This window comes from Molossus molossus, unplaced genomic scaffold (assembly GCF_014108415.1).
Source record: "Molossus molossus isolate mMolMol1 unplaced genomic scaffold, mMolMol1.p scaffold_m16_p_14, whole genome shotgun sequence".
Lineage (NCBI taxonomy): Eukaryota > Metazoa > Chordata > Mammalia > Chiroptera > Molossidae > Molossus > Molossus molossus.
This window is the reverse complement of record NW_023425349.1, coordinates 35,716,645-35,743,173: the sequence shown is the minus strand read 5'-3', so window position 1 is coordinate 35,743,173 and position 26,529 is coordinate 35,716,645. Positions and strand designations below refer to the sequence as shown.

At 40.3% G+C, this 26,529-nt stretch overlaps 1 protein-coding gene across 2 annotated transcripts in view; it reads left to right on the top strand.

The window, feature by feature from the left end:
* The window catches only part of UBE2R2 (ubiquitin conjugating enzyme E2 R2), a 95,384-nt gene that overhangs the window by 21,167 nt on the left and 47,688 nt on the right, over positions 1-26,529 (top strand). The window contains exon 1 of one of the 2 annotated variants that reach the window (XM_036261419.1): positions 20,964-21,073. The exons of the other annotated variant lie outside the window; for it this stretch is intronic. Within the exon in view, the coding sequence (XP_036117312.1) occupies positions 20,975-21,073 (99 nt within the window). The 5' untranslated portion in view covers positions 20,964-20,974. Of the gene's footprint in view, positions 1-20,963; positions 21,074-26,529 lie in introns of those variants that run through there. 2 annotated transcript variants of the gene reach the window in all.

Genomic DNA, 26,529 nt, shown 5'->3' with positions numbered 1-26,529 from the left:
GTTTATCTTTCTAAAGCTCTAATCTGACCTGTTCAAGCTATCAACTCATCTTTCACAAAATTAGTAATTCTTTGTGTGGCATACAGTCCCTTCATAATCCGTTTCTTGCTTGCCTTTCCAACTTTATTTCCTGTTCTTATCTGATAGGTAATCTTTGACAGTGCTATTGTCAAAAGCTGTTATCGGTCTGAAATGTTCTTTTCAACTTTTCTCTTGCCTTCTTTAGTCCAATGAACTCTAGTTTATATTTTAAGACCCAGTCCATTGTGAATGACCTCTTGAAAACTTCATGGATTCTTTCCCTTTTCTCCCAATTAGATAGTTTTAAAGTAAATTTCACACAATATATCCTTTCATCCCTAAATGCTCAAGTCCCTAAAAGATAAGGACTTGAGTCTTATAATTGCTAAATAAACAATTTTTTAATATTATCTAATATCCCATCAGTGTTCAAATCCACCCAGTTGTCTCATAGACTTTTAGTTTGAATCAGGATCCAAAATGAGGTTCACAATTGCATTTGGTTGATATGCCTCTTAAGACTTTCTTAATTGATTGATTTCCCTTTCTCCTTTTAAAAACAAACAAAACAGCCCTGGCCGGTTTGGCTCAGCGGTTAGAGAGCCGGGTTTGGTTCCCACTAAGGGCGTGTATTTTCGGTTACGGTTTATCCCCGGCCCTGGTTGGTTGTGCGGGTGGCAGCCATTCGATGTGTCCCTTTCACATTGATGTTTCTCTCTCTCTCTCTATCTTTTCCTCTCTCTCCCTCCCACTCTACCTGAACAAAAAATGGAAAAATGTCCTCGGGTGAGGATAAAAAAAAAATAAAACAGCTCAGCTGAGCATCAAGCCATGCACCAAGAGGTCACTGGTTTGATTCCCAGCCAGGGCACATGCCGAGGTTGTAGGCCAAATCCCCAGTGCGGGGGCATGCAGGAGGCAGCCAGTCGATGTTCTCTCTCATCGATGTTTCTCTCCCTCCCTCTCTCTCTAAAATCAGTAAAGCAAAAAAAACCAAAACAGCTTCATTGAGATATATTTTACATACCATATAATTCACTCATTTAAATATACAATTTCATTGGTTCATAGTATATTCAGAGTTGTACAACCATCGTCACAACTATTTTAGAACATCTTTATCACCCCAAAACGAAACTCCAGACTCATTAGCTGTCGTTCCTCATATCTCCCTAAGCCTGAGCAACCAGTCTACTTATCTGTGACTATAGATTTGCCTATTCTGTAAATGTATAGATTTGTACTTCATGTAAATGAAATCATATACTATATAATTTTATGTGACTGGCTTCTTTCAGTTAGCATGTTTTCAAGATTGATATATGTTGTGGCATGTTATCAGTACTTTATTTCTTTTTATTGTTAAATATTGTTCCATTGTGCCTGACCAGTGTGGTTCGGTTAGTTGAGCATCCTCCCATGCACTAAGAGGTCGCAGGTTCAATTCCCAGTCAGGACACATTCCCAGATTGTGGGCCCGATCCTCAGTAGGGGGTGTGCAGGAGACAGCCAATTGATGTTTGTCTTTCATCCATGTCTCTATTCTCTCTCTAAAAATCAATAAAATAAATAATGATCCATTGTATGGACATTTGGTTTTTCCACTATTTGGCTATTATAAATAATACAGACGTGGACATTTGTTTACAGGTTTTACTGTGGGCATATGTTTTGATTTCTCTTGGGTATTTACTTAGGAATAGAATTACAGAGTCATATGACAACACTATGTATAATCATTTGAGGCTAACCTGTTTTCCAAAGTGGCTATACCATTTTACATTCTCACTAGCAGTGTATAAGGTTTTAATTTCTTTTTATTTTCACCAACACTTGTTTTCTCTATTTTTTAAAAAAATTTTATTTGTTGGCAGTTGAATGTATTTAACTGCTTGACTGTTGTCTTTAGTTTTAAGGACTTCACTATTGGACTGGTTATAATTATATTTTATTACAAACTAAAGGATATTATTATAGTACTAAAAGTAATGGAAAGTTACTATATTTCTAACACTGGAGGTTACCAGACATTTGTATAAAGTAATCATGGAAAATTCTAGCTCCAAACTTTCAGCTACCAATTTTTCCTACATTATTTCTTCTCTTCTTTAATTCATTTTTTATTTTTATTTATTTATTAGAGAGAGAAAGAAAGAAACATGAATGTGTTGTTCTACTTAATCACTTATTTATACATTCATTGGCTGGTTCTTGTATGTGCCCTGACCAAGGGATTGAACCCAGAACCTTGGTGTTTTGGGACTATGCTCTAAACAACTGAGCTACTGAGTTCTGTTTTTTTTTTTTTTTTTTTTATCCTCACCCGAGGATATTTTCCATTTTTTTTTGGTACAGATAGAATGGGAGGGAGGGAGAGGAAGGGAGAGAGAGTGAGAAACATCGACGTGAAGGGACACATCGAGTGGCTGCCACCCGCACGACCAACCAGGGCCGGGGACAAACTGCAACCGAGGTACGTGCCCTTAGCGGGAACCGAACCTGGGTCTCTCCGGACCGCAGGCCGATGCTCTAACCGCTGAGCCAAACTGGCCAGGGCCTGTTTTAATTCTTTAAAAAAAAAAAGTAAGTGTGTGTGTGTGTATATGTATATATATATACACACACACACATATATATATATTTTAATTGATTTTAGAGAGGAAGATATATATGGGGGGGACATTCATGAGAGAGAGGCTGCCTCCTGCACGCCCCCTACCGGGGATCAAACCCAAAACCCACACATGTGCCTTTGCCGGTTTGACTCAGCAATTAGAGTGTCGGCCCGCATACCAGAGAGTCACAGGTTCGATTCCAGTCAAGGGAGTGTACCCTCAGTTGTGGTTCGGTCCCTAGTTCTGGTTGGGGTCATACAGGAGGTTGATGGTTCTCTCTCATATCTATGTTTCTCTCCTTCCTTCCCTCTCTCACACTGTATCTGAAGATAAAATGTGTCTTTGGGTGAGGAATAGAAAAACAAACAAACCCGCCCATGTGCCCTGACCTGGAATCAAATGGAAACCTCTTGGGTAATGGGACGACGCTCTACGGACTGAGCCATATTGGCCAGGGCTCTCTTTGCATTCATTTTTTTTTTTTTTATCCTCACCCATGGACTTTTTTGCATTTATCTTCAGATAGAGCGGGAGGGAGAAAAGGAGGAAGAGAGAGAGAAAACCATCGATGTGAGAGAGACATATTGGGTGGCTGCCACCCACAGGACCCCAACTAGGGCCGGGGACAAACCAACCAAGGTACATGCCCTTAGTGGGAACCGAACCCGGGACTCTCTGGTCCATGGGCTGGCACTCTAACCATGCAGCAAAACCGGCCAGGGCTAATTCTTTAAAAAAAAATTTTTTTAATTGATTTTAGAGAGAGGAAGGGAGAATAAGAGAGAGATAGAAACATCTATGAGAGAGAGCATCGATTGGCCGCCTCCTGCATGTCCCCCATTAGGGATTTGGCCCACAATCTGGTTGTGTGCCCTGACCAGGAATTGAACCAGCGACCTCGTGGTGTATGGGTTGATGCTCAACCAGTGAGCCACTCCGGCCAGGCTCTGTTTTAATTCTTAAATCTTCCCACGAAGAACCTAGTTACATTACAGCTCCAACATGAAGCTATTTAAATTCAGGTTAGTAGATTTGGTGGGGGAAAATACTAAGTATTGGAGTTAATCTGTCATGCATATGTTACACAGGAATTTAAATTTTTTGACATTAGAGATGTAATCAGGGACTTTATTTAATTTATTTATTTTTGAAGCGAATGTCAATTTGTTGTTTGTTCTACTTATTTATGCATTCATTGGTTGATTCTTTATGTGCTCTGACTGGGGATCAAACCCTGAAACCCTGACGTATTGGGATGATGCTCTAACCAACTGAGCTACCTGGCCATGGCCTTGAGGGACATTTATTAAGGACATTAATTTATTATTTTTATTTAAACTAGTCTAGGAAAACAATTCAAGCAGTATGAAATTCAATCTCTTCCCTGAAAATCACTTAACTGTTTGATACGAAATCTTTGAGAAATATTATATGCATATTCAAACATATCTATGCATATTTAAACTATGAATGTGGCTATAGTATAAGTATTTTTCTTCATTTGCTTTTTTAAAAACTAACCTGTTTATCTTGGAGATCTTTCCATTATCAATATTTTTGGATTATATCATTACTTAATTGTTGCTAGTATATCAGTTAAGGATATACTCTGTGACTGTTCTGCTATGATGGACAGTTAATTGTTTTCAGTTTTGTACTCTTGTAAGCAAAACTCAAAGGGACATTTTACATGTCTTTAAAAAATTTATTTAAAAGGGGGAAAGGAAGGGGGACAGAGAGAAACATCAATTTGTTGTTCTACTTATTTATACATTTATTGGTTGATTCTTGTCTGTGTCCTGACTGGGGATCGAACCAACAACCTTGGTGTATCAGGACTATGCTCTAACCAACTGAGCTCTCTGGCCAGGACTTCACGTATCTTTTGATAACTGAGTGGGTTTACTGGATTAAGTGGTATGTGTATATAAATTTTACTAGATAGTTAAAATACCCTTCAAAATACAAATTTATATTCCATAATATAATGTATATGGGTATTGTCAAACTATATAACTTGCAATTCTGATAAATTAGCCTTTTTGATGATTGTCTTTTTTTTTAATCCTCACTTGAAGATATATATATATTTTTTTTATCCTCATCTGAGGACATTTTTCCATTTTTTGTACACATAGAGTGGGAGGGAGAGAGAGGGAGAGAGAGAGAAACATCGACATGAAAGGGACACATCGAGTGGCTGCCACTCGCACGACCAACCAGGGCTGGGGACAAACTGCAACCGAAGTATGTGCCCTTAGCGGGAACCGAACCCGGGTCTCTCCGCACCGCAGGCCGACGCTCTAACCGCTGAGCCAAACCGGCCAGGGCCTCACTTGAAGATTTTTTTTTTTATCCTCACCCGAGGATATTTTTCCATTTTTTGTACAGATAGAGTGGGAGGGAGAGAGAGGAAGGGAGAGAGAGTGAGAAACATCGATGTGAAGGGACACACCGAGTGGCTGCCACCTGCACGACCAACCAGGGCCGGGGACAAACTGCAACCGAAGTACGTGCCCTTAGCGGGAACCGAACCCGGGTCTCTCCGGACCGCAGGCCGACGCTCTAACCGCTGAGCCAAACCGGCCAGGGCCTCACTTGAAGATATTTTTATATGTATCTTCAGACAGAGTGGGAGGGAGAGAGAGAGAGAGACACCAATATGAGAGAGATACATTGACTGGTTGCCATGCGCATGACCCCAACTGGGGCCAGGGACGAACTACAACCGAGGTACAGACCCTTGGCTGGAATCGAACCCAGGACTCTTTGGTTTATGGGCCAGCGCTCTAACCTCTGAGCAAAACCTGCCAGGGCGATGATTGTTTCTTTTTAATGATTAATGAAATTTATATTTCATGTTATTGGCCATTGGTAATTTTTATGCAAGTTATATTTGTCCTCTTTTTGGGTTGGTTTTTTCTTTCTTTTTCTTTTTTTTAATCCTCACCTGAGGACATTTTTCCATTTTTTATTCAGAGAGAGTGGGAAGGAGAGAGAGAGAGAGAGAAACATTGACATGAAAGGGACACAACAAGTGGCTGCCACCCACACGACCTAACCAGGGCTGGGGACAAACTGCATCTGAGGTACATGCCCTTAGTGGGCACCGAACCCGGGTCTCTCCGGACCACAGGCCAATGCTCTAACCACTGAGACAAACCGGCTTGGGCGATTTTTTGTTTATTAAATAGGATAATTGTTATCCTGGCTGATGTGGCTGAGTTGGTTGAGTGTCATCCCATGCATGATTCGATTCTCGGTTAGGCCACATACCCAGGTTGTGGGTTCAGGGTGTGTATGGGAGGCAACCTATCAATGTTTCTCTCACATTGATGTTTCTCTTTCTCTCTCTTTCTCCCTCCCTCCCTTCCACTCTGTAAAAAAAAAATCAATGGAAGAACATCCTCGAGTGAGGATTAACCAAAAAAAAAAGAAAAAAAACAAACAAAGTGTGGTGTATTGGCTAAAGGAACAGACTGGAGAGCCCAGAGATACAGTTACACAAATATAGTCAACTGATTTTTTATTTTTTTGACAAAGTTGCAAACATAATTCAGTGGAGAAAGGACAGTCCTTTCAACCTGTGGTTGAACCTGAACTTATATAACATATACAAAAATCAACTAAAAATGGATCATAAACCTATATGTAAAACATAAAGTAGTAAAAAAAAAAAAAACCTTTAGAAGAAAGCATTGGAAAAGATTTTTTTGACCTTGGGTTTGGCAAAAAGCTCTTATATATATAGCAGCAAAGGCATGATCTATGAAAAAAAATTGAAGTGGCCCGGCCGGTTTGCCTCAGCGGTTAGAGCGTCAGCCTGCGGTCCACAGAGACCCGGGTTCGGTTCCTGCTAAGGGCATGTACCTTGGCTGCAGTTTGTCCCCGGCCCTGGTTGGGTCGTGTGGGTAGCAGCCACTCGATGTGTCCCTTTCACATCGATGTTTCTCTCTCTTCCTCTCTTCTTCCCGCTCTAGCTGAGTAAAAAATGGAAAAATGTCCTCAGATGAGGATGAAAAAAAAAAATTGAAGTGAACTTCATCAAAATTAAAAACTTTATGTGATGGTCACAATTAAGATAATGAAAAGATAAGTCATAAACTGGGTGAATATATTTGAGAAAGGACCTGTCTCCGGAATTTATGAAAAAAACTTCTTTTTTTTTAATCCTCACCCGAGGACACTTCTCCATTTTTTTGTTTAGGTAGAGTGGGAGGGGGGGAGAGAGAGAGAAACATCAACATGAAAGGGACACATCGAGTGGCCGCCACCCGCATGACCCAACCAGGGCCGGGGACAAACTGCAACCAAGGTACATGCCCTTAGCAGGAACCGAACCTGGGTCTCTCTGGACTGCAGGCCGATGCTCTAACTGCTGAGCCAAACCTGCCAGGGCTATGAAGAACTTTCAAAAGTCAACAACGTAGGGGAAAAAAATCCCAACCCAATTTAAAAAATGAGTGATAGATTTGAACAGCCGTTTCACAAACGATGTTTTGATGGCATATAAGTACATGCAAAGGTGCTCATCATAAGTCATTAGGAAAATTAAAATTAAAATTAAAACCTCAATGAGGGTCTGACCCATGTGGCTCAGTGGTTGAGCGTTGACCCGTGCACCGAGTCACTGGTTTGATTCCCAGTCAGGGCACATGTCCACATTGTGGGCCAATCCCTTGTGGCGGGCAATCCCTTGTGTAGAAGGCAACTAATCGATGTTCTCTCATCGATGTTTCTATTTCTCTCTCCCTTTCCCTTCCTCTCTCTAAAATCAATAAAGAAAAGAAAGAAAACTCATTGAGGTACTATTTATATACCTTTTAGAATGGTTAAAATCAAATATTGTACTGATAGTACTGAGTGTTGGTGAGGAAGAATATTAACTGGAACTTTCATACTTCTGGTGACAATGCAGACTCTGGAAAAGTCTAGCAGCTTATTACAAAGTTAAATATGCAATTACCATATATCCCAGCAATCCCACTTCTAAGAATTGTTGTAGAACAATACAAGCTTGTGTAAATATTAAGTTTATACAAAAATGTGAATGCAAATGTTTATAGCAGCAGTAATCATAATTGTCCAAACTGGAAACAACTCAAATGTCCTTCAGTGGGTGAATATATAAGCAAACTGATATATCTATCTATATTATGAAGTGCTATTCAGCAATAAAAAGGAGCCAGCTGTTGATACACCAGTAACATGGATAAATATCACAGAGACTACAGCAGTCTCATAAGATTACATTCTGAATGGGTCCAGTTCATTTAGATAACATTCTGAAAAAGACAAAACTGTAGACACACAGAACAGATCAGTGGTTGCCAGAGGTTAGGGGTAGACGGAGGCTTTGACTACAAAAGGGCAGTGTGAGGGAATTCTTTGAAGGTGTTGGAATTGTTTTGTATTTATGGTGGTGGTTACAAGAATCTATGTACATGATAAACCTTATAAAGGTGTTCACCAACAAAGTGAATGTTGTGCTATGTATTTAAAAAGTAAAAAAAATTGCATATTGAATACTCTTAGTTTTGTTTGTCAATTATGCTCTAATAAAGCTGAAGAAATAAGAAAAAAGTATTGTTAAAAATGGAGGATGAGGGCTCTTTCTCTTTACACCCAACCCCCACCCCCCGCCTTTTCTCCTCTTTTTGTGTATCATGGTTTGGGGGGCTTTCGACAGTTTTTAAACGATTATTATCATCTCTTTCTCCCCACGTGGCCCCCCCACCTTCACCTCCCCAACTTCACCCCTAAATAAAAATTAAAAAAATATAACCAAGTCATATTTTCTGAGTACTTACGTAGATGCACCTATTTCTGAGGTTGAATGAATTAAACAAGCAAAAAATTCACGGTCATGAACTTTTGAAAGAAGCTGCTTGCTATATATAGGCTGTTTGTTATCTCCAACTGCTCTCTGCCAGGATCAACATTATGAATATGAAAAAGATGATATTTTATTATATCCTTGGTTTTTCAATTAAAGGAAAATATTTCTAGGATTTTAAAGATTAATAATGCTTAGCTAACTAGAAGACAGACTTGCAAAGGATACAGTGCTGATTTTTTTGTTCATTTTTAAAATGTCTTGCAGTCTAGCCCTGGACGGTTAGGCTTAGCGGTTAGAGCGTCGGCCTGCGGTCCAGAGAGACCCGGGTTCAGTTCCTGCTAAGGGCACGTACCTCGGTTGCAGTTTGTCCCCAGCCCTGGTTGGGTTGTGCGGGTGGCAGCCACTTGATGTGTCCCTTTCACATCCATGTTTCTCTCTCTCTTTTTTCCTCTCTCTCCCTCCCACTCTATCTGAACAAAAAATGGAAAAAATGTCCTCAGGTGAGGATAAAAATAAGTAAATAAAATGTCTTGCAGTCTAACTATAAGAACTAGGATTAGTTTTTAGTGTCCGAAGAGATCTTAGCGATCATCTAATTTTTCAAATAAAGACATTAAGGGCTAGGGAAGGAAATGACCAGTTCAAAGTTATAGGGGAAATTTTTTAGAGAGAGAGCTATACAACTCAGGTCTTCTTAGTGTCCATTTCATTGAATCAATATATAATAATCACTGATAAATTATTTCATACTCTTCGGTTGAACTTTAAATGCTATCCTACTTTTATAATTCAAGTCTGTGGAAATATATGCAGTAAAATTAATTTTTAAGGTGTTCAGTTCTGTGAATTTTGATAAACATCATATTCAGATTTTTTGGAAGAAAAAGTGATTTTAAAAACAGGGCAACCCAGCCAGTGTGGCTCAGTGGTTGAACATCAACCCATGCACCAAGAGGTGGCCGGTTCAGTTCCTGGTCAGGGCACATACCCAGATTGTAGGCCTGATCCCCAGTCAGGGGCATGCAGGAGGTAGCCAATCGATGTTCTTTCTCATCGATGTTTTTATCTCTCTCTCCCTCTCTCTGAAAATCAATAAAGAAAAAAAAAAAATAGGGCAGTTTTCATATCATTCGCTCGAGAACAAAAAAAAATTTTTTCCCTGCTAAAATATGTAGAAAATGACTGATGATGATCTAAAAGTTATATCTTTTGTAGTATAGCAAATCCTCATTCTTTTGAATTTTATTAATTTGAAATTTGTGACAGTTTCTAACAAGATCTCAATAGTTCCTTTACAATAAAAATATTTTCTAACTAATAGAAGATTATGAGGGAGAGGTAGTTAAACTATGATGATTAGTCCGACCGATGTGGCTCAGTGGATTGAGCATCATCCCATGGGTTGAGAGGTCTGGTTTGATTCCTGGTCAGGACACATACACAGGTTGTGGTCTCGATTCCCAGTTGGGTGCTTGCAGGAGGCAGCCAATCCATGTATCTCTCTCACATCAATGTTTCTATCTCTCTCTAAAAAAATTTTAAAAAGTAAACTATATTGATCATTTTTCATATATTTTGGTGACATAGCTTTTCAGATTGTATTATATGTAACATTTGTCATTTTAATTATTGTATGTGCATGATTCAGTGATGTTAAGTATATTTACAATGCTGTGTAACCATCACCACTGTCTATTTCCTGAACTTTTTCATTATCCCAAAGTGAAACTCTGTATTCATTGAATTAATTCCTCAATTTCCCCTGCCTTAGTAACCTCTATTCTACTTTCTGGCTAATTTTTTTCTTTTTCAGGCAGAGTGCGAGGGAGAGTGAAAGAGAAACATCGATGAGAGAGAGAGAGAGAGAGAGAGAGAGAGAGAGAGAGAGATCAGTTGATTGGCTCCCACACAATCCCGACCAGGGCCGGGGACCGAACCGCACCTGAGGCATGTGCCCTTGGCTGGAATCGAACCTGCGACTCTTTGGTCCGCAGGCCAATGCTCTATCCGCTGGGCAAAACCACTTTGTTTTTATGAATTTACCTAGTTCAGATACCTACTATAAGTGAAATAATACAATATTTTCCTTTTTTGTCCGGTTTATTTCACTTAGTAAGTTTTCAAGGTTTATTTGTGTTGTGGTATGTATCAGAATCTCATTCCTTTTTTAATGGCTGAAAAAAAAAAAATAAAACATACTTTGTTAATAAACCATTTATCTGTTGGTGGAGCTTGGGTTGTTTCCTCGTTTTGGCTATTGTAAATAATGCTGTTCTCTCCTGGATGCTGCAAGTGTTTAACTAGACGCCATAATATCACAGTAGTTGTTACTTCAGACAGTCTCTGCCAGCTCAGTCACTAGGTATAGGGACAGATTCCTGGAGCTTCCTACTTCACCACTGTCCATGTTGTCACTGTATTAGCTTTTTAAGTAGCTACTGTTTAAAAAAAAATTTTTTTTCTTTTTATTGATTTTAGAGAGGAAGGGAGAGGGAGAGAGAGATAGAAACATCACTGAGAGAGAACATTGATTGGCCACCTCCTGCACGTCCCCCCACTGGGGATTTGGCCCACAACCTGTGCATGTGCCGTGACCAGGAATTGAACTGGTGACCTCTTGGTGTATGGGTTGATGCTCAACCACTGAGCCACACCAGCCAGGACTTAGTAGCCACTATTTAACATTTAATTACACTTCTGAGACATACTCACTGCCTAAAAATGAGGAAATACAGATAAGCAAATAGAAAAAGAAGTTACTTATGCTCCTATTTCTCAGAGTATTTCTTTTTGTGTCCTTCCAGATTTATAAATTGGGATCATGTTACAGAAACTGTTCTGTAATATGCTTTTTAACTTAAAATGTTGTAACTATCTTTTCATGAAAAAATATGCATGTATACTCTAATTCTTAATTGCTATGTGGTATATATATGCTATAATTTATTCGACGGCCTATTGGTGGACATTTGTTACAGCTTTGTTCCTAATGTTGCAGAAAGCTTTACCCCATACATCTTTAGAATTCTTAATTTTTTTGAAACAAAATGTTTTAGATTTAGAAATGAAGAGAGTAATGTAACGAATTTCCATATAACCACTTCTCCATCTAATCCCAGCTCTGGCTGGTGCTCCTTTACCATGTGCAAGCATCTCAACTCTAAGATGGTGTTCTGGCACTCCTTCCGCTCTGGACTGCCTTGCTACCACCTTCTTCTGTTCACCTCCTCTAGTCAGCTGCTCTTTTGGCTTCCCTACTGCTGCCTTCTGTGCTGCAGTTCTTCACACTCACGCCTGTGAACCTCTGCTTGGTTCATTTGAGTACCTGTAACAAAGTACCATAGACTGAGGAGTTTATAAACAACAGAAATGTATTTCTCACAGTTCTGTAGGTTGGAAGCCGGTGTGGTCAGGTTCTGATGAGAGCCCTCTTCCAGATTGCAGACTTCTTTTTTTTTTCTTTATTGATTTTAGAGAGAGAGAGAGAGAGAGAGAGAGAAGCATTGATGAGAGAGAACACTGACTGGCTGCCTCCTACTGGGGATCAGGCCCACAGCCTGGGCACGTGCCCTGACCGGGAATCAAACTGGTGACCTCTTGGTGCATGGGTCTAGCGATGCTCAACCACTGAGCCACACTGGGTGGCTGGGCTTAAATTTTTTTTTTTCCCTTTTATTGATTTTAGAGAGAGAGGAAGGGAGAGAGAGGAAACATTGATGTGAAAGAGAAACAACAGTCTGTTGCCTCCCACACACAATCCAGTGCACTGACCAGGAATTGATCCAGCAACCTTTTAGTGCACAGGATGATGCTCAGCCAACTGAGCAACTCCAGCAGGGGCACTCCATGTAGTCTTATAACATCTTGCTATCTGGTATGACCCAAGTGTTCCAGTATTATCTTTAACATGTGCTGTTCCAGATTTGTAACTATTGGTTTCTCTGAGAAGCCCTGGTTTTAGTGGGAAATGGTATTTGAGAATGTAATCTGAGCATTGGGGATGGGACAGAGTTAGCAGGGCTAGATAGATATACATCACTTTCTGTAAAAAGCCATATTGTAGTCCTGGCATGTGTGGCTCTGGTTGTTTGGAGTATCATCCCGTGCACCAAAAGGTCACGGGTTCGATTCCCAGTCTGGGCACATGCCTGGGTTGTGGGTTTATTCCTTAGTCCGGGCATGTTCAGGAGGTGGCTGATTGATGTTTCTTTCTCACTCTCTCTTTCTCTGTTCCTCTGTCTCACCCTCTCTCTAAAATTAAGGGGGGGAAAAAATTGACCCTGATCTGTTTTTTCTCAGTGGTTAGAGCGTTGGCCCTCCACCAAAGGGTTACGGGTTTGTATCCTCATCAAGGACACATACTTGGGTTGCAGGTTCAATCCCTGGCCAGATTGGGGTCCTGTGGAAGGCAACCAATTGATATATTTCTCTCATGTTGATGTTTCTCTCTCCTTCTTTCCCCTTCTCTTGTCCACTCTATCTAAAAATCAGTGGAAAAATATCCTTGGGTGAGGATTAACAACAACAACAAAAAAGCCTTTGAGGGACAAGAAGCAACATCAAAGATGTTATGTAGTTATTTATGTAATGAGAAAAAAAAATGAGAAAAAAATTTCTATAAATCTTTATTGACAAAATTCAAAATCTAAATAATTGAGCATATTTTTTGGTAATGCTAATACAAGACTACTAGTGAGAAGAATGGAATTTGGGGGAGTTAGATAATGTGTCACTAAATTGGGGTTCAAAGTTATATTGTTTATTATCATTAAAATTGTTTCAAACATTTATTTATGTTGATTTCTAGTGAGATTTCCTCTTTAAAATGTCTTTTTTACCAGATTAATAATGCCAAATACAGACATCAGTCTATGAGAAATATGATTTTTAAAAAATATGTTTTTATTGATTTTTTTTAAGAGCAAGAGGAAGGGAGAGAGAGATAGAAACATCCATGTGAGAGAGAATATCGATTGGCTGCCTCCTGCATGCCCCCCCTAACTGGGGATCAAGCCCGCAGCCTGGGCATGTGCCCTGATTAGGAATTGAACCGGGGCCTCTCAGTCCATGGGACGGTGCTCAATCCATTGTGCCTATAGCAAGGCACATGCTATACGATTTTAGCATCTCTTAGAAAGAAGCCATTCATAAAATTATGTTAGAGTCTTTTGATAATTGTTATGCATGTTATTATAGTGCAGATTAATCACTTCCAATTGAGTGTTAGATGGGAACTCCTCAATTGCACAGTTAATGGATTTTAAAATACAATGTAAATTTTTATTGTATTTGGCTCAAATTTTTGAAAAACAATGATGAAACTGTCCTCTGAGTTGCGAAAATAATATTGATTGCAAATTTGTGTGGGAATGTAGACCTCACTTTTTTTTAAACTCTTGACTGAACAGGAAGATTTACATTACCTATGATTCTAACAGTTTTAGTTGTCATTGAAATAATAGGCTTGCTCAGCAGGTGTGGCTCAGTGGTTGAGCGTTGACCTATGCACCAAGAAATTGCTGGTTTGATTCCCAGTCAGGACATATGCCCAGGTTGTGGGCCAAATCCCCAGTGTGTGGCATGTAGGAGGTGGCCAATCGATGTGTCTTTCTCACATCGATGTTTCTCTCTCTCTCCCCAAAATCAATAAAGAAAAAAAAAAGTATATGGTTTACTGCAGTATGTTTCACATATAAGCAATATTTTGCCTTACAATTTTATTTATTTATTTATTCATTCATTTATTTTTTAATCCTCACCCGAGGACATTTTTCCATTTTTTGTTCAGATAGAGTGGAGGGTAGGGGGGGAGAGGGAGGGAGGGAGAGAGAGAGAGAAACATCGACGTGAAAGGGACACATCGAATGGCTGCCACCTGCATGACCCAACCAGGACCGGGGACAAACTGCAACCAAGGTACGTGCCCTTAGCGGGAACCAAACCTGGGTCTCTCTGGACCGCAGGCCTACACTTTAACCGCTGAGCCAAACCGGCCAGGGCTACAGTTTTATTTTAAAGTCATCAAGAAACATTATCAAGTTTGCAGCAAAAGCTAATTTACAAAGTCATTCAGTGATTTATAATAATGGTTGAGGCTTTTTTTTTTCTTTAGAAAAATTTTGAGCTCATTTCTGAGCTCAAAAAATTGTGATAAAACATCAGTTACCAAGTCACTGAAGAGCTACGTGGTGGGGCAAGTCAGATTTTTGGCTTCTGTTTTGGAACTGGTGATGGTTAAATCCATGAAACTGAATGAAATTGATCTTTTGGCATTACTCATTAATAAGCATGATGGATTCAAATATTTTTTACAAAGTACCTGTTGATGAATAATACACTGGATAACCATAGGCTTGAAACCTTATACATTTTCATGTTTTGTTAATTTATTCAACTAAGCCTTTTTGTGTTCCACACACATTTTTACCAGTAGCACTTGTAATGTTTCTTAGCAGATTCCACTTTAGGTGGTACTGAATTAGTGTTTTTTCTCAAGTTTGCAAATATTCTTTCCTGTAGTTTTTATCAGACATTCATAAAGGCTCATTCTTTAGTCACTTCAAACTGTGTTGACTGTTCAACTAAACAACTGAGCAGTAATCATTAACGTCTTTGGCTTATCAAGAGCCGAGGAAATCCGCTAGAAATTATTTGCCTTGTTTTTTAATTGACTATTGATGTTGCTCCCAATATACTCAACTTGCTTGAACAGCTGTTCTCTCTGAAAGGCTAATAATCTTAAACAAGTTTATTTTCTTTACACAGTTCTTTGACTGCTGTAATCAAGTATGACTTAATTAACTAGCCATCAGTAAATGGCTTTCCTTGCCAGGCTGATGAATGAGTCATTCAGACACCTAGTTTGGTTGTGCTTTCATTGTTTTATTTTATAAAGAAATTCTGTGTTGAGATTCAGTTTAAACATTTCTAATTTTTCTATCTCTTTACTCTGAGTTGGGGGACTGTTGTAGTAAAATTAGGCAGTGTTTGTGTATGTTGTAGTCTTAGGGCATTGTTATAGTGTCGCTGCATAATAAGATAATGCTATCCTATCTAATTTGATGGGAAAAAAATAGACTCCACTGTCCCTTAACCTAGGACATTTGAAGCATGCTTTTCTTGTTTTGACATGGGCTGTTCACTCAAAAATAGAAATGTCATTGTACAGCAGTATATGTGATACTTAAAATGCTGTTGAATTTAACTACATTATTGCAGTTTGTAGTACACCATAATACAGCATTGTGAAGTGATAAGGGCACCACATATAGTCTCTATTGCAGCTACTCAACTCTGCCATTGCAGCATTAAAGCACCCATAGACAAATCATAAATAATGAGCATGACTGTGTTTCTGTAAAACTTTATTTTATGGACTCTAAAATTTGAATTTTATATGTACTTTTACGTCACAAATATTTTGTATTTAACTACATAGTTCTCTTTTTAGTGTTTTTCATTTATTCCTGCAGTGGGACGTTAATTGGAGATAGTTTCCTTCAGCCTAAAGAACTTCCTTTCAGCCGGTTGGTGTGGCTCAGTGGATTGAATGTTGTCCCATGGACTGAGAGGTTCTGTTTAGGGTTAGAGGTTCCTGGTTAGGACACATGCCCAGGTTTTGGGCTCGATCCCCATTAGGGGGCATGTAGGAGGCAGCTGATCAATGTTTCTCTCTCACATTCATGTTTCTGTCTCTCTAAAAAAAAAAATGTTATAAAAAGAAAAAGAACTTCCTTTCAATAAATTTTGTAGTACACAAGTCTACTGGCAACAATCTCTCTCAGCTTTTGTTTGCCTGAAAACATCTTTTATTTATTGAATTTTTTTTTTTTTTTTTTTTGCTGGTTGTGGAATTCTAAGCTGGCTTATATTTTCCTTTAATCATTCCAAGGTTAATATATTCTTATTTTCTGGCTTCTTTAATTTCTCTTCTAACCCAGCTTTTTTGAGATATAATTGACATATAACCTTGTATAAGTTGAAGGTCTACAATGTGGCAAAATGATGATCATTTTGGTTAATACATTTAACACATTTTTCACCTCACACAATTACCATCTTTGTTTTGGTTATTAGAACATTAAAGATTTATTCAGCAACTTTCAAGTATACAATGCAGTATTGTTAACTATATATTCATTATGTTTTATGTTAGATCCCCAGAATTTGTTCCTCTTATAACTGGAAGTTTTTACCCTTTGATCGATACCTCCTCATTCTCCATACCCCTCCAACACCCATACTCTGTTTCTATGAGTTTGACTTTTTTAGTAGAAGGCAAAACATTTATATGATCTGAAGAGAAACCAAAGTATGAGTTTGGCTTTTTTAGATTCCACATATAAGTTAGATCATACAGTATTTGTATTTCTCTGTCTGACTTATTTCACTTAGCTTAATGCCCTCGATATTCATCCATGTTGCCCCAAATGGCAGGATTTTCTTCCTTTTTATGGCTGAATAATATTCCGTTCTGTATATATTGGCTTCCTTAGTTTTTTTTAATGAGTCAGCCATCAATACTATTATTGCTATTAATTGCTGCTTTCAGGTACTGTCTTTTTACTGTCTTTTTACTTTTGGTTACTTGTAAGACTTTCTCAGTTTTTGTTTTCAACAGTTTATGGTGTGCCCGGATGTAGTTTTTTGCACATATCTTTCTTCTGATTCACTGAGCTTCTTAAATATGTATAAATATTGTTCATCAGTTGTGGAGAATTCTTTTTTTTCCCCCCATTTTTTGTTCAGGTAGAGTGGGAGGGAGAGAGAGGAAGAGAGAAAGAGAGAGAAACATTGAAGTGAAAGGGACACATCAAGTGGCTGCCACCTGCACGACCCAACCAGGGGCAAACTGCAACCAAAGTACGTGCCCTTAGTGGGAACCAAACCCGGGACTCTCTGGACTGCAGGCTGACGCTCTAACTGCTGAGCCAAAACAGCCAGGGCAAGAATTCTTGATCATTATCTCTTCAAATACTGTTTCTGCCATGTTCTCTCTGTCTCTTTCATTTACATATATATTAGACCTTTTATAACCATCTCCTATATCCTACACTCTGTTCTGCTCTGTCCTTTTCCCCCCTGTGCTTCAGTTTGGTTGTTTTCTATTAAGCTGTTTAAGTTCACTAATCCTGTTTGATTCTGTCCCAAATCTGCTGTTAAATCTACCCATTGAGTTCCAAATTCTAGATACTGTATTTTAGGTTTATATTTTTTAGATTGAAGAGAATAGTTCAAATTATTTGTTAATATTTTAAAATTCATTCTGCCCATCTCTTTTCTTTTTTTGATATTTTTTCTTTATTGATTTTAGAGAGAGAGGAAGGGAGGGGGAGAGAGAGATAGAAACATCAATGAGTGAGAACATCAGTTGGCAGCCTCCTGCATGCCCCACTCTGGGGATTTATTTGGCCCACAACCTGCATATGTGCCCCGACCGGGAATTGAACTGGCGACCCCTTGGTGCATGGATAGATGCTCAACTACTGAGCCACATTGGCCGGGCTGCCCATCTTTTTCTCTATTTTCTTTTAACATATTCATTGTCATTTTATTTTATTTTGTTTGTTGATTTTAGAGGAAGAGAGAAACATAAATTTGTTGTTCCACTTATTTATACATTCATTGCTTTTTGCTTTTTATCCTCACTTGAGGATATTTTTGCATTTATCTTCAGATAGAGCGGGAGAGAGAAAAGGAGGAAGAGAGAGAGAGACACATCGATTGGCTGCCACCCGCACAACCCCAATCGGGCTAGGGACGAACTGCAACCGAGGTATGTGCCCTTAGTGGGAACTGAACCCGGGACTCTCTGGTTCGCGGGCCGGTGCTCTAACTGCTGAGCCAAACCGGCCAGGCTTCTTTTTTTTAGTTTTCAGTTTTTTTTAACTTATCTTTATTGTTGAATGTATTACAGATGTCCCTCTTTTTACCCCCTTGACCCCCTCCTTCCCAATCCCGCCTCCCTCCTCCTTTCCCCACACTATTGTGTCTTTTGGTTATGCATACATGCATATAAATTCTTTGCTTTCTGTCTTATTGCCCATCTCCCCCCTTCCCTTTGAGGTTCATCAGTCTGACAGCCAATCTGTACTTCCTAATCCCTTCATCTTTCTCACCCAACTCCCTTCCCATCTGGCAACCCACAAATACTCTGTATCTATGAGTCTGTTTCTGTTCTGCTTGCTCACTGTGTTTGTAGATTCAGTTGTTGTTAGATATGTATTTATTGCCATTTATTGTTTATTTTTTTAAATCTTCTACAAGAAGACTCGTCAACATTTCATATAATACTGGTTTGGTGGTGATGAACTCCTAGCCTTTTCTTGTCTGGGAAGCACCTTTTTTTTAAAATTCTCAGTGTAGGCTATTTTTCCATTTTTGTTCAGATAGAATGAGAGGGGGAGAGAGAGAGAGAGAGAAATATCGACGTGAGAGGGACACATCGACTGGTTGCCTCATGCACGACCCCAATCAGAGCCAGGGATAAACTGCAACCGAGGTACGTGCCCTTGACCAGAATCGAACCTGCAACTCACTGGTCCACAGGCTGACGCTTTAACCACTGAGCCAAACCAGCCAGGGCTTGTCTGGGAAACTATATCGCTATCTATTCTAAATGATAGCTTTGCAGGATAGAGTAATCTTAGTTGAGGTCCTTGTTTTTTTATCACTTTAAACATTTCTTGCCACCCCTTCCTGGCCTGCAAAGTTTCTTTTGAGAAATCAGCTGACAGCCTTATGGGAGCTCCGTTGCAGGTAACTAACTGCTTTTCTCTTGCTGCTTTTAAGATTCTCTCTTTGTCTTTAACCTTTTGCATTCTGATGATGATGTGTCTTGGTGTGGATCTCTTTGGGTTCATCTTGTTTGGGACTCTCTGTGCTACTTGGACTTATGTCTGTTTCCTTCACCAGGTTAGGGAAGTTTTCTGTCACTATTTTTTTGAATAGGTTTTCAGTTTCTTGCCCTCTCTCTTCTCACTCTGATGCTCCTATGATGTGAATGTTGATACGTTTGAAGTTGTCCCACAGGCTCCTTGTACTGTCCTCATTTTTTAAAATTTATTTTTCTGTTTTGCTGTTCTGATTGGGTGTTTTTTGCTTCCTTATATTCCAAATTGATGGTTTGCTTCTTGGCTTCACCTACTCTACTATTGATTCCCCATATAGTATCCTTAAAAAAAATTTTTTTTTTCTTTATTGATTTGAGAAAGGAAAGGAGAGGGTGAGAAAGACAGAAACATTGATGAGAGAGAACACTGACTGGCCACCTGCTGCATGTCCCCCACTGGGGATTTGGCTCACAACCTGCGCATGTGCCATGACTGGGAATCGAACTGGCGACCTCTTGGTGCATGGGTCGATGTTCAACCACTGAGCCACACCAGCCGGGCTCTGTAAATTATTCTTTATTTCAGTTAGTACATCCTTCATTTCTGACTAGTCCTTTATTATGCTCTTGAGGCCCTCACTAAGTTTATTGAGCATCCTTATAAGTAGTGTTTTGAACTCTGCATCTCTTAGATTGCTTATCTCCATTTCATTTAGTTCTTTTTCTGGAATGTTGTTCTGTTCTTTCATCTGGGGCATGTTTCTTTGTCTCCTCATTTTGGCTGCCTTCCTGTGTTTGTTTTTGTATATTAGGTAGAGTTGCTATGTCTCCTAGGCTTCCTAGGGAGGCCTGTTGTAGAAGGTGTCTTGTAGAGTCCGGTGGCACAGCCTCTCTGATCACCCAGCTGGGCCCTCGAGGTACACCTCTCATGTGGACTTTACACCCTTCTGTAGTAATTGAGTCTTGATTGCTGTTGGCCCTCGGTGCAGGCTGATCCGCTGCAAGGACTGGCTGTGCACTAACCACTAACAGTTGACTACCGTGGATGATCAGCTGTGCAGGGGCCCACCACCAGACTTACTTCAGCAGTGCTCTGGTACCCCAAGTCCATTCCGTGAGTGTGTCACTTGTGGAGGTGGTTTGGTGGTGGTGCTTCGACGTGATCTGAAGCTGTCCACTGGGTGTGCTGGCTCTAGGGCAAGGTCAGCCACTGCCTGTGTTCTACCAAGGGCCACTAGGCATACGCTTCAGAGCGATCTGCCAATGGCTGCTGCTTGTACTGGGATTGGAGTTTCCCAGGCAAAGGCAAGCTGTGAACCAAGGCTGGCTGCTTCTAGTGCTGGGCCTAGGGCCTCTTAACGAGAGGTGTTGGGCTCACTGTGGCCAGATGCTGCTTGTTTGAGAGAATTTAGGAAAATCTGAAAGTAGGAGCCCAAACAGGCCAATCCTATGGTATAGCCTCTGGAAAGAGTTTGGGTATGCCTGAAAGTTGGGTGGGGCAGGGCCTCAGGGGATCACCAGGGCGGTGCAAACAGTACGATTAGGTTTCTGGAGTCCCAGATATGGTGGCCATCTGCCTGCCCTGTTAGGGAAGGGCTCACCAAAAGAACAACGGCCTCCACCAGTACATCTGTTCAGGAGAAAGCTGCCTCTCTAGCTCTCACCCCGATGCTAAACAACTCAGTTCTTCCCTGTATGTCTCTGTTGCCTTTCATGCTGCCTCCCCTTCACGTTGGAGTTCAGAGGGAGCAGGTCCAGCGGGTCTGGGTAAGTCGGTGCTTGGGCCCTTTTAAGAGGAGCTGCCTGGGGCTCCAGCTGCCTCAGCCTCCCTCAGCCTGTTCCCACTGTTATTTTTTTAGCCAGAAGTTATGGGGACTTCTCTTCCTGCACTGGAACCCAGAGTTGGGGCACCTGGTGTTCTCCCTCACTCCTCAGGGAGAACCTTCCCAGCGGAGGTAGCCCTCCTGATTTGTATCCGCCACACGTGGGTGTGCGACCAGCCTGTCCACGCCTCCATAGCTCCTACTTGTCTCAGTGTGGCGGCTGCTTTAATTTTGTAGTGATAGGACTTCATTCAGCTTGATTTCAGGTGGTTCTGAAGGATGTTTGTTCTGTAGTTTTGTTGTAATTTTGATGTCTCATTGGTTGATTCTTGTAGGTTCCCTAACGGGATCAAAACTACAATCTTGGCATATCACGACCGCACTCTAATCAACTGAGCAACCCCACCAGGGCAGTGTATTGGGTTTTAACCATTCTAATAGATATGCAGTGTAATCTCATTGTATTATTTATTTATTTTTAATTTTTTTGATTGTTTTTTTTTTTAATCCTCACCCGAGGACATTTTTCCATTTTTTGTTCAGGTAGAGTAGGAGGGAGAGAGGGGGAGAGAGAGAGAGAGAAACATCGATGTGAAAGGAACACATCGAGTGGCTGCCACCCACACAACCGACCAGGGCTGGGGACAAACTGCAACCGAGGTACATGCCCTTAGCGGGAACCGAACCCGGGTCTCTCAGGACCGCAGGCCGACGCTCTAACCGCTGAGCCAAACCGGCCAGGGCTTTTGATTGGTTTTTAGATAGAATGGAAGGGAGGGGGAGAGAGAAACATTGATTGGTAGCCTCCTGCAGGACCCCAGCCCTGGCCAACGATCAAACCTTTGGTCCATGGGCTGATGAGAGTATGTTTTAATTTTAATGAAGCCCATCTTATCAATTCTGTGTGTGTGTGTATGTGTGTACCCCTTTGGCATTGTAAATAGAAAGTGGCCAAATCCACCCTGGCTGGTTTGGCTCAGCGGTTAAGAGTTTTGGCCTGCTGTCCAGAGAGACCCGGGTTTGGTTCTCGCTAAGGGCATGTACCTTGGTTGCAGTTTGTCCCCGGCCCTGGTTAAGTTGTGCGGGTGGCAGCCACTCAGTGTGTCCCTTTCACGTCGATGTTTCTCTCTCTCTCTATTCCTCCCACTCTATCTGAATAAAATATGGAAAAATGTCCTCGGGTGAGGATAAAAAAAAAAAAGTGGCCAAATCCAAGGTCATCTAGATTTTTTCCTGTGTTGTATTCTAGGCATTTTATGGTTTTGTGTTTTAAATTATGTCTGTGATCCATTTTGAGTTAATTTTTTCGTGTAAGGTCTGTGTCCAGATATTTTTTTACATAAATGGTAGCATACTTAATAGCAGCATTCTTTTTTTCCACACTTAACATATTTTCGTATAATTAAAGAGTAAGTACCCTCATTCTTTTCCTTTAGTTATCGAATTTGCCCATTTGTTTCTTTCTAGGTAACTTGTTATTGCTATTTCAAATAGGATATTTTATTTTATAAATAGATATTTGTGGGATTCATCTTGAATTTATTGTGTTAATTTGTGCTAGCACCCCACTGTGTTCTTCTGCCATTTGGAATAATTTTCCAGTTGATTCTCTTTAGATTTCTAAGCAAACTATGTAACTTGAGAAGAATTATTTTCTTCCCTTTCCTTTTCCTTCCTTCCTTCCTTCCTTCCTTCCTTCCTTCCTTCCTTCCTTCCTTCCTTCCTTCCTTCCTTCCTTCCTTCCTTCGTATTTTACACATTTCTTTGTCCTATTTAATTATTCTGGCTGCACATGCAGAAATATAACTATTATGATAAAGTATATCTTTTCTTGACTTTATTGAGAATGCTTTTGGCACTTACTAAAAATTATGTTGGCATGGGAGGAGTTGGGAGCAGGGTGGAGTGGTTCAGTAAAGGAAAAGGGGTGGACATCTGGAATACTTTCAACAATAAAGATAAATTTTAAAAAAATTATATTGGGCCCTGGCTGGTTTGGCTTAGTGGTTAGAGCATCGGCCCACGGACCAATGAGACCTGGGTTCAATTCCAGCCAAGGGCTGGTACCCCTGTTGCAGTTTGTCCCCGGCCCTGGCTGGGGTTGCATGGGAGGCAGCCAGTCAATGTGTCTCTCTCGCATCCATCTCTCTTTCTCTCTCCCTCCCCCTCTCTCCCTCCCTCTCCCCCTTCCTCCTAATCTGTCTAAAGATAAATGGAAAAAAGTCCTCGAGCGAGGATAAAAATAATAATAAAAAATTATATTGAGCCCTGGATGGTTTTTTGCAGTGGTTAGGGCTTCAGCCCTCAGAACCGAAGGGGTTTGATTCCCGGTCAAGGGCACGTACCTGGGTTGCAGGTTCCACCCCTGTGGGAGGAAACCAGTCAATGTGTCTCTCACATCAGTGTTTCTCTCCCACCCACCCACCCATCCCCTTCTACTCTGTTTAAAAGTCAATTGAAAAATATCCTGGGGTGAGGATTAATAACAACAACAAAAAATTATGTTGGATTTTAGGTTAGACATATGCATTATCATGTTATTAAAATATCTGGATTTTTAAAAAATCAAGAATGGATATTGAATTCTGTTGTATGCCTTTTCCGTCTCTGTGGAGATGATCATATGTTTTTGTTTTTTTTTCTTTCCTGATTCTATTAGTCATTAAACTATTTGCAAATATTGTGACCTGATAGAGTATGATTATTATTTAGTACTATATAGTTATTATTTAGAACCAGTTAGGGAAAATGGAAAAGGTTCTAGACTTGCCTGTTTGGTTGAAATAAGACTGCTTGGAAATGAGCCAGCTTCACACATGTAGAAAACAGTCCAATTTCCATTAAATTCCAGTAATTTTTCAGGCCAAGAGGAGTCTAATCTAAAATGAGAAAATTTCTACTCAACAGAGAATTAAGAAGATAATACTAGGTACTGTTTATTGAGTGATTAATATGTGTTCTCCCCATGCTAAAGGGAATATATATATACTTATTTGTAATATCCAGACTGTATTAGTTACTTGTTGTGTGACCTTGTGCAAGTTTTCTAAAACCCTTTTTCTTCATTTATCTCATTTGTAACATGGGTTTGATAATACCTACTGCATAGGGTAGTTTTAAGAATTAAATAAGTTAATATATTTAAAGAATTTAGAACAGTAAGCTACTATCTGTAATTGAAGAGTTACTACTATCTTATATTTCTTAGAGCATGAGGTGTCACTGAACCACTTTTATATATGTGGGGAAACTATGGCTCACAGGGAGTTTGAGTCCGAGGTTACACAGATTAGTATTTTGCCCTGGCTCCTAAAACAAGATACTTGGAAGTTCAGACAGGGAGGTTTATTGGCAACAGGCGAGCAGAAACTGAGTATAATTTTTTTTTTTATCCTCATCCGAGGACATTTTTCGATATTTTGTTCAGATAGAGTGGGAGGGAAAGAGAGAGAGAGAGAAACATTGACGTGAAAGGGACACATCAAGTGGTTGCCCACCCGCATGACCCAGCCAGGGCCGGGGACAAACTGCAACTGAGGTACGTGCCCTTAGTGGGAACCGAACCCGGGTCACTCTGGACCGCAGGACGATGCTCTAACTGCTGAGCCAAACCGGCCAGGGCAAAACTGAGTATACTTTTAAAACAAGAACTTCAGAATTAGAATTGGGCTCACATTGGCATTTGGATTGGAGGAAGGCGATTGGAGTCTAGTAGTTAGATCATTCAGGATTCAACAGAGTCGGAGGATTAAGAGCTATACATAGTAATCAAGTCAAAATTGTTCCTGGGTGTAGGGATGCATTGATTCTGTGGGTGTTGAAAGTGGCAGTAACTGCAAGGAAGACTACTGTGTAAACTGGTAACTTGGCTGTCATTAGTTACTTCATTTCTCAATCATCTGTATTTACTCTTCATCTCATGATATGAGACTAGCTGTGCCCTGAGATCAGCTGAACTCATGAGCTACCCAACTCATGGTTTAGATGTCCTTTGCAATAACGAGTTTCATCAGTTTCCTGATGGCTGATGACATAACTGACTTGCCTATCTGGATTCCTGACTTCTGGCTTACTCTTTACCTCTGAAAATTTGCCGGCCCCTCTAAATCCTGCCAATCCAGATTTCTTACTACCTTCACATAACTGACTTGCTAGGTTAAAATTTTCTTTTAAGTTAAAATTTTCATTTATAAAACAATTCCACTATATCACTGTTATTATTATTTTTCTTTTTAAAAATTGATTTCAGAGAGAAGGGAGTGAGAGAGAAACCTCACTGTGAGAGAGAAACATCAGTTGGTGGGCCCAGCCAGTGTGGCTCAGTGGATTGAGTGTCGTCCTATGGTCTGAGAGGTCCCACTTTGAACTTGCCGCCTTTTGGTGTGTGGGACGATGCTCCAACCAACTAAGCCACTCTGGCCAGGACAGCTATATTCTTTTTAAAGTCAAACATACTATAAAGTTTATAAAAAGACTAGTCACTTACCACTCCCTACTACCCAGAAGCAACCTCTTTCAGCTTTTTAGAAATGGAGAAAGGGAGTCTTTAGTTATCTACCTCCCTCCTATAGTTATCTCCAGCATAAAGCCACAACTGAGGCGAGCCCTACTCCCACATTCAGTCACACATGCCAATATTTATTTAGACCATTTTATTATCTTAAAAAATGTTTTTATTGATTTTAGAGAAAAAGGAAAGGAGAGAGAGAAACATCACTTTGATTGGCTGCCTACACACAGACACCCACCCACCCACCGGGTATTGAGCCTGCAATCCAGGCGCACGCACGCACACCCACCCCAAAGCCGGGTTTTTTTTTTTTTTATCCTCACCCAAGGACATTTTTCCATTTTTTGTTCAGATAGAGTGGGAGGAAGAGAGAGAGAGAAATATCGATGTGAAAGGGACACATGGAGTGGTTGCCACCCGCACGACCCAACCAGGGCCGGGGACAAACTACAACCGAGGTATGTGCCTTTAGCGGGAACTGAACCCGTGTCTCTCTGGACCACAGGCTGACACTCTAACCGCTGAGTCTAACCAGCCAGGGCCCAACCCCGGTTATTGAGCCTGCAACCCAGGCATGTGCCCTGACCAGGAATTGAACCGGTAACCAGTAACCGGTAACTTCTGGGTGCCTGCGCTCAACCAACTGAGCCACACTGACCAGAGCTAAATCTTTTTTTTTATAATTGTACTTTCTAGAATTGAATTCATGATTCGCAATTCATGGCTCTTCATCTTTATTTTTTGCCCATAATATGGGCAAAAAAAGATCTTTTCTTATTTGTTTGTTGGTTGGTATGTATATATGTATCCATTTATCCCCCCCCCCCCCACTCCTACTTCTTTTTCCCATTTTATACCTTAGGCCAGGAATTTTTAACCCTTTTCAACTC